Genomic DNA, 9,040 nt, shown 5'->3' on the forward strand with positions numbered 1-9,040 from the left:
CAAAAACTCTAAGCACGCAAGTGAAATACAAAAAATTGCTAAACAAAAATCTAAAATTGTAAAATCGGTCAAAAACCTTAAAGGCGCAAGTGAAATAAAAAAAAATTGCTAAACAAAAATCTAAAATTGTAAAATCGGTCAAAAACCTTAAAGGCGCAAGTGAAATAAAAAAAAATTGCTAAACAAAAATCTAAAATTGTAAAATCGGTCAAAAACCTTAAAGGCGCAAGTGAAATAAAAAAAATTGCTAAACAAAAATCTAAAATTGTAAAATCGGTCAAAAACTCTAAGCACGCAAGTGAAATACAAAAAATTGCTAAACAAAAATCTAAAATTGTAAAATCGGTCAAAAACCTTAAAGGCGCAAGTGAAATAAAAAAAATTGCTAAACAAAAATCTAAAATTGTAAAATTTTTAAAAATATAAAACGCGCAAAAAAAAATTGCTAAACAAAAATCTAAAATTGTAAAATCGGTCAAAAACTTTAAACGCGCAAGTGAAATAAAAAAATTGCTAAACAAAAATCTTAAATTGTAAAATCGGTCAAAAACCTTAAAGGCGCAAGTGAAATAAAAAAAAATTGCTAAACAAAAATCTAAAATTGTAAAATCGGTCAAAAACCTTAAAGGCGCAAGTGAAATAAAAAAAATTGCTAAACAAAAATCTAAAATTGTAAAATCGGTCAAAAACTCTAAGCACGCAAGTGAACTACAAAAAATTGCTAAACAAAAATCTAAAATTGTAAAATCGGTCAAAAACCTTAAAGGCGCAAGTGAAATAAAAAAAATTGCTAAACAAAAATCTAAAATTGTAAAATTTTTAAAAATATAAAACGCGCAAAAAAAAAAAATTGCTAAACAAAAATCTAAAATTGTAAAATCGGTCGAAAACATTAAACGCGCAAGTGAAAAAAAAAATTGCTAAACAAAAATTTTAAATCTAAACTTGTAAAATCGGTCAAAAACTCTAAGCACGCAAGTGAAATACAAAAAATTGCTAAACAAAAATCTAAAATTGTAAAATCGGTCAAAAACCTTAAAGGCGCAAGTGAAATAAAAAAAAAATTGCTAAACAAAAATTTAAAATTGTAAAATCAATCAAAAACTTTATACGCGCAAGTGAAATAAAAAAATTGCTAAACAAAAATCTTAAATCTAAAATTGTAAAATCGGTAAAAAAAACTCTAAGCACGCAAGTGAAATAAAAAAAAATTGCTAAACAAAAATCTAAAATTGTAAAATCGGTCAAAAACTCTATGCACGCCAGTGAAATAGAACAAAAAAATTGAATATCCTAAACAAATATACGTCGCAGAGCGTCGGTTAGCGTGAAAAAAAGAAAAAAAAAAGATAATAAGTCAGATTTAATAAAATTTTGTTCATTTAGATCGAGTCGAGAAAATATCAAGTAAAAATGCATCCTTCCAAATCCGGCAGCTCCAAGCAAGGTGAGGAATTGAACAAGAAGGAAACGGAGTCGACCAAGGCCAGAGTGGAAACACCATTTGACGTCCCGCCTCTACCGGAGGACATCGACAGCCTGTCCAGCACTGATAGCGAGACAGAGACAGCCATTATGCAAGAGTCGAGAAAATATCAAGTAAGAATGCGTCGTTCCAAAACCGGCAACTCCAAGCAAGGTGAGCCGTTGAACAAAAAGGAAAAGAAGTCGGCCACGGCCAGAGTGGAAACACCATTTGACGTCCCGCCTCTATCGGAGGACATCGACAGCCTGTCCAGTGGCAGCATACAATTCATAAGCGATTCGGACTAGAGCTGCCAAACTATCAATAGTGGGCCCCATCGATTGAGGGCGACAATCTGGCAGAAGGAGGCGAGCACAATGCTAATCAAGCGAAACGAATTTCTTGAAGAACCATAAAAATCCACGCTATTTATTGTTTCAATATGATGAAATAAAAACGTCATCTAGCCTCACGTCTTTCTTTTGTTTTTAGATTTGTCTATATTTTATATAATTTTCATAATATTTTGCTAGAGATGGGAATGCATTGTCACATGCCGAGAGCTTGGCAGCGCGTGTGTGTGTGTATGCAGAAAAGGAGTGAAGAATTATTGGACTAGCAGTTCTTCGAAAAGTCCAGCAGATATTGTAAATTTATTGGCTCGTATTTAGCTATGAGCAGAGAGAGAAAGAGTTATGTCCAGCTATGTCGGGTAGAGCTGGGAAACCATCGATGGACGGCTCCATCGATGGTTTTCCCATCGATGGAAAAAATAATCGATTATATCGATGGTTCCATCGAACATTTTTTCCTTTCAAATTTTAAACTTTTTTTTTTTTTTTGTATAAAAGTCGTACTTTTCATAATAGAAATAAATGTAAATAATGCTCTTGTAATTTCATACTTTTCCTTGTACATTTTTACAGAATAAGAATAAAGAATATAGACAAATATAGAGAAAATATAAAAGTTTAATTCATTAAATTTTCATGTCCAAAACATAACACAAATTCAACATAACGATTTTAAAGATAACTTAAATATAAAAGAGACCTATTTTCTTTCTTATCGACAAATTAAAAAATAAAAATATAACAAATTAATAAAGATATAGTAAATATTCAATATTTACAAAAATAAGATAATACTAAAATATTAGTCTCGTTGTTTTCAGGGAACAGCCATTCATTTTTGTTAAAAAAAAAATCAATTGATTGGCCTTTTTTTTTCTTTCAAAGACTCCCGGCGGTCAGAAATCAATTCACCCGCCTTGCTAAAAATTCGCTCACTTTCCACAGAGCTAGCTGGAATAATAGCACAACAGCTGAGTGCATTTAATTGGTGTTCGTTAATCTGAAACAAAACGGACCATTAAAACTATAAAATGAAAGGGTTTTATAAATTACCTTCCAAAATTGTAGCGGATCGATGTCATGAGATGAATGGAGCAGTTGTTTCAACGTGGTCTCTTACCACGAACGGATGTACACGTCTTAAGTGTTCCATCATATTGGAAGTGTTGCCGCTCGTGCGGTACTCTTTTCCGCAATGACGGCATTTGGCAAGCATCTTCATGAGTTTCTCAAAATGTGACCAAACTTCTGATGTGCTTTTTTTTCGTTTCGTGCTAGGCTCATTGGATTCAGTTAATGCATTTGAAGATGCAATTGCAGTGGAGGCATTGCAGGTTTTATCTAAAATGTGAAAAATACGTTCAAGCTAGAAAAAAGCACATTTTTTTAACGTAATGTACCCTCCACAGGGTTTAAAATACTTACTTGAAACGACAAACTTGTCCATGTTGAAGAGGAACTACCAATGTTTAACAATGTCCGTATGCTATGTTTGTCAACTATCTATAAAATTTCCAAAAGTAGATCAAGCACGCAAAAAATAAATTTTATTTTGTTACAAAAGAAAATATCACCACTTACATGTGTTTGATTTGTTACTCAAAGCGGCGATATATCGATATCGACAAAAGTCCATCGATATATCATAAAGATTAAAGTCCATCGATATAATCGATGGTTGCATCGATGGTTTCCCAGCTCTAATGTCGGGGAGTGCATATCGGAATAATGCTATAAGAAAATAATTTCACTGCGACGTGCAAATGACAGTATCAAATATCGGTGTGACGTCGTGTTGCTTACTATCATCGTACTGTCGTGATTTACTCTGCTGAGTGCGTTAGTATTTTAATGACAAAGTTTGCATTGTCACTAGGAGAGAGAGACAAGTCAAGCACAGGGCTGCATTGATTTCGATAATCGATAGTAGTTTGACAGAGGAAATTCAATTCAAGACTCGTGGACGAGCAAGAGCTGCGCAGAGTTATAATGGAATTTGAGAAGAGTATTAATGTTACCACATGACTATTTGATCAAATCAGCATTTAATACTCTCTCTCTCTCTCTCTCTCTCTCTCTCTCTCTCTCTCTCTATCAACTTTCATCCATAGCTAACAAAAAAAAAACTAAGCGAGCAGCAATTCGCAAGCCGAAGGCCTCTACACAAGGTGCTCGATTAACTGTCGCTTTTTGGAGCTGCTGCTGTGCGTTTGCATATGTGTGTGTGAATGCGGCCATGTATGTTAATATGAAAACAAGTAAGAATAAAAAAGCATTAGTGGATTATCTGAGAACACGCTGTGTTGATGCCCCATCGAGGGAATCGCCGCTGTGTCTTTGACAAGGAAATTCCATTAAAAATGAAAGTTTTAAATTTCAGAGAGCAGCAGCTAGTTGTAACAGCAGCAGCAGCAGCAGCAGCAGCAGCAGCAGCAGCAGCAGCAGCAGCGGCAGTAAATCAACAACAACTGCAAAATAAACCACAAGCAACCAGCTAAAGACAACAGCAACAAATGAGCAACAATAGCAACAATAAAAACAACAATAACAACAGCAACACCGAAACACAAAAAATAATATAGCAACAGCGTGCCAGTTATTGTTATTGTTAGTGCTTGTGTTGGTGGGATTGCTGTTTGTTGTTGTTGCCGGCACTACTCCTGCTGCTACTCCTGCTGCTGCTCCTGCTGCTGCTCCTGCTGCTGCTGCTGCTGCTGCTGGTACTCCTGCTGTTGCTGGTGTTTTTATAGCTGCTTACAGTTAAAACGGCCAACAGACTTACAACACAGATAGCAAAGTTGCCAGCTCGGCCAACGTGCAAAACACAAACAGAAGCTGCCCGTCTTGTGATAAATGACCACTCCATAAATTTTTATTTCTACTCAACTCAATCTCAAGCTCAATCTCTTGCTGCTGGCGCTGCTGCTGATGCTGCTGCTGCTGCTCCTGGTGATGCTCCTGCTGCTGCTGCTTCTGTTCCTACTCCTGCTCCTGCTGTTGCAGGTGCTGCCCCTGGTCAGTTTTATGGGCACTGCTGTTGCCGCGAAAAGCACTCTTCGTTTTGGGCCATGATTGCGCATCGAGTCCACAGTCCACACTCTCCACTGTCCACCGTCCGGCTATCCAGAGAGCAGGAGTCCGCCTTAAGCTCCAGCAAAATTGTTTGTCTGGCATTCTGATGGGCAGGCAGCAGCCAGTGGGATTTCCATTCAGCACGTGCTGCTGGCAACGCATGCAAATTGATTGCACTGCCAGGTGAGCGGCTGACAGTGACAATGATGAGCATCAGTAGTTGCTGGGCGCTGTTGGCGCCTCCGCCAGATAAGCAGACGCTACAAATAAATTAAGGCATTGTCAGCCAAGCCGGCAAAATTGTCATCGACATGCGCATTATCATTTAGCCCAATGGCTGCATCTCTCTTCACGTCAGCTCTTCAGTTTGATTTGCCATTAACTGTATAGCAAAGGACATTTTTTCCTGCTGGCTTAGGCTACTTATGACTGGCATGTGGAGTATAGCCAAGGAAAACAATGTCTTCAATAGTCACAAGGAAATAACTCCAAGAATAAATCTGCTTATGCCTTTATGGCTATATTAAAGTGTAGAGTCTGACTAGGAACTCTTCCCCCACATTCCTAGGCATACAGTGTCTTCAAGAAGTATTTGCAAAATCGAACCAAAATTATACAGTAAAAGTCTTATGGCACAAAGATGCGACACCTTAAAGGCATAGCCAAAAATTTTAATAACCTCCGTGCCTGAGTCAATTGCAAACAAGTAAGAAGGCTCTCGTCGAGACTGCTCGACTAGGAGATACGCTGAACCCTCTAAGCTGATATTCTAATCATTCTGCACTTCTCTTATGCACACATGCATACACACTCATTCTCACGAACGTATAATCACGCGCTCTGCTGACTGCGCAGCTAGCAGCGACAGCACTTGGGCTGCGCTGCAGTGTAGGCAATATTATGAGAATTTATTTGTTGAATAATTTCATTTGTAGACATACAATCTTAATGAAACTTTCAGATGTGTGTGTGTGTGCTCAATGTGTGTACATTCCGAAGCACAAGTCTCTAGTACTTGAAATGCGTTTTTTACGAATTGGGGGCGAAGGGGGCTTGGTATTCAAAATCTTTATATCGAGCAACTGTATATACACAGTAAATCTGAAGTCTCTAGGTCTAAAAGTGTTCAAATTAGGCTGAAATAACAATGTCGATTTTTCGATTATTCTCGATAAAAAAGTTACCGGACGAGTTATCGAAAAAATATGATAAACTTGTACTGCGTATGGTACACACGAGTATGCATGCCAAATTTCAGCTCTCTAGCTCTTATAACTTCTGAGATCGACGCACTCATACGGACGGACGGACGGACGGATAGACGTACAGGGCTATATCGACTCAGCTCGTCACGCTGATCAAGAATATGTATACTTTATGGGGTCTGCCACGCCTCCTTCTGCCCGTTACATACTTTTTCACAAAACCATTAAATCCTGATTTCCCATTTTCAATGGGTTCAGGGTATAATTATATAAAAAGGTTGTCATGGAGATAGACATGTTTTAATATAAGACATGAAAGTCTAATTGAAATGCTAAGTACAATATTAATGTAAAATAGACATCACATATATCTGTATTTATACATACATATGTATATATATATATATATAGCTGCCTGACTCAATCGATGCATCAACAGTGAGGCGTCAGCACTCTCTGAGATTTGCACTCAGACACGAAAACTGGCCACAAATCCACATTAATGGAAATTTCATTCCAGACAGAAGCTTAACATGGTGCATGCATTCCAAAACGAAAAGGGAACAATTAAAGCAGAGGATCTACTGAATGAAGCTGGCTACTCGACAAATTTCTAAATTGACCCAAATTAAGAACAAACTGCAGCTGTACAAAACGTTTCGAAAATCAATTTCCATTCATGGTAAACACTTACGGTTGACTACATCCAAGCAGAGCATATTCATAATGCAAAGCTCACAGTTGAATCTGCTAAGAAGATTTGGTAAGAACCATATCATATTTATCAACAATAATAATCCACATTGTCAGACTTGCACTTATATTTGCTCGACAAGGGGCACCGCCTCTGCCAGCACTACTCGAGAGAATTCGTGGAAATCTTAAGAAAGGGCGATCGCTGATCGTTGAATTGATAATGGATAGATTCAAGGACAAATGGAATTAGTTAAACTCGTTCTCTGTATCCAGCTCCTATAGATTCCGAGATTGACACGCTCAAAGATACGACGGATGGAAACGGCTAAATAGACTCAGTTCATTGTTTCTATATCTATTTATATTTTTTGTTGTCCTGCTAGGGCTTCTTGTGCATGTTACATACATTTAAACAAAACCATTATACCCTGATTTCCCCATGGGTTCAGGGTAAAAAATTTGTCATAATTGCTTGACTAAATCGATGCCAAATTTCAGGACTGCTTCTCAGTTCAATCTAATATTTAATTTCACACACACATATCATATCATTTATTTTTATTATAATTAGTACAAAACTCAAATAAAAACCTTTGTGGGTTTCATGACAGAAAAGGGTTTTTTTTTTTTTTTTTTTTTTGTAGTACTCTTGCTATATAATTTTGGGTTCCATTTCAATAAGGAATTGCTATTATTGTGCGACACATAAAGAAAGTTTTGAAACACATATATGTAGGCCATTCAGTGATTTATGGTCTGAGAACTTAATAGATGTTTTGTTCTTGGCCCAAGCGAAAGGTGCGAAATGGACAGGGACACCTTTAAGTTGTGGTCGCTGTCGCTATCTTACGATTCGGGTTTGTTCTTAGTTTCTTTTTTTTTTTTTCTTTTGTTCTCTCCGTTTTTTTTTTTTTTTTTTTTTTTTTTTTTTTTTTTGATTGTGAGTGAGAGTGTAAATTGTAAGCAGCTGTTCCACGCACGTTCGCGCACATAAATCAATTACAGAGCTCAGGGAAAAAGCTGCCGTCTGCGTAAGGCGTGGCAGTTGCCGATAGTCCCTAGATGCATCTGCGTGTGTGTGTGTGTGTGTGTGAGTGTAAGTGCCATTCCAGCTGCTGCTTTATTTTTAGGAATCGTCGATAGACTTTTGTGAAAGCGAAAATTGTTAACGCAATAAAGAGCAACCTGCACTCTATGGAGTTGAACGAGAAATTTGAAAACTTTGTAATACCCTAAAACTAGACAGAGGTAGATACGCAGAGAGTGTGTGACAGAGGGAGCGAGAGAGGGGGGAGAGCAGCAGTAGATAAGCGAAAGGATGTTAAGCTGCAGTAGTGTGAGCGACTGGCTAAAATAACTCGACGTTAACAAGCCGCCGGATTTGTCCTGATGCCTGTTAAGGATTGCCGATTGCCGATTGCCTGGGCTGAGCTGGGCTGGACTGGGCTGGACTGGGCTGGGCCTAGCCATGTGTCGACAACGATACTTTAAGTGCAACTTTAAATATGGATGCAGCATCGGGATGCTGGCCATGCAGCGGCCGCAGCTGCTGAAGTGGGGCGCAGATTACAGTCGACTACACAACGGAAATGCAGCTACGGCCGGAGCCAAGCCGTTATTGATTGTTGCACGATATCAGTCGAAAAGCCCGCACAACTAACATGTCCAGCAAATACAGAGCGAGAGAGAGCGAGAGAGAGAGAGAGGGAAAGGTAGAGAGAGAGCGAGAGATATTGGTGACTGGCTGTGGTCATCCATTATTGATTGATTGACCGGCTAGTTGGTTGACTGACCGCCTGACGAATTGCCGCATTGATTGATCGTCATTGTCGCACATTAGTCCAACCTCACACAGTTGTTGCTTATGTGGACTTTGAGCTGGCTACAGCTGCAATAGAATTAGTCGGGGAAAATAGCTAAACAGAGTGAAACAAGAAACAAGCTAAAAGGAAAAACTCAACTGATTAGACTGACGCTCTCAAAGTGCTCATTAACTGCCAACTGCAGTAGGTTGCCTCGGTGGCCGGTGGCCGGTGGCCGGCTGGCCGAGAGTCAAGAAGCACCAGCTGCTGCCGGCTGTCATGGAGAGCTTGTCAACTGCAGCTGCTGCAGGAGCCGGCCGGCATCCAGGAGCTGTTGGGCCCTTTGTGCTCCAGTCAAGTCGGGCACGCTGAGTGGCTTTGAATAGATTATTGAGCAAGTGCGCGCAACAGCGAGGAGCTGCCAATCAGATTAGCGAACGATGAGTT

At 38.8% G+C, this 9,040-nt stretch overlaps 1 protein-coding gene and 1 long non-coding RNA gene across 2 annotated transcripts; one reads left to right on the top strand and one right to left on the bottom strand.

Moving 5' to 3' along the window:
• The first annotated feature begins 1,198 nt into the window (after window positions 1-1,198).
• On the top strand, window positions 1,199-1,937 carry LOC122757906. Its single transcript, XM_044011682.1, has 2 exons — window positions 1,199-1,321; window positions 1,387-1,937. The coding sequence occupies exon 2, from the start codon at window positions 1,414-1,416 to the stop codon at window positions 1,771-1,773; it is 360 nt and encodes a 119-aa protein (XP_043867617.1). The 5' UTR covers window positions 1,199-1,321; window positions 1,387-1,413; the 3' UTR covers window positions 1,774-1,937.
• Window positions 1,938-2,416: 479 nt separating this feature from the next.
• Window positions 2,417-3,527, bottom strand: LOC116804486. The gene is made up of 4 exons (XR_006358099.1): window positions 3,400-3,527; window positions 3,244-3,321; window positions 2,872-3,159; window positions 2,417-2,818 (listed from the first exon to the last, which is right to left on the bottom strand). It is a non-coding gene; the product is annotated as an uncharacterized LOC116804486 (long non-coding RNA).
• Window positions 3,528-9,040: the final 5,513 nt, after the last annotated feature.

This window comes from Drosophila mojavensis, unplaced genomic scaffold (assembly GCF_018153725.1).
Source record: "Drosophila mojavensis isolate 15081-1352.22 unplaced genomic scaffold, ASM1815372v1 contig_136, whole genome shotgun sequence".
Taxonomy (NCBI): Eukaryota; Metazoa; Arthropoda; class Insecta; order Diptera; family Drosophilidae; genus Drosophila; species Drosophila mojavensis.

Coding starts and splice junctions, on each gene's coding strand:
- LOC122757906 (XM_044011682.1), top strand. CDS start 1,414: ATGCATCCTTCCAAATCCGGCAGCTCCAAGCAAGGTGAGGAATTGAAC.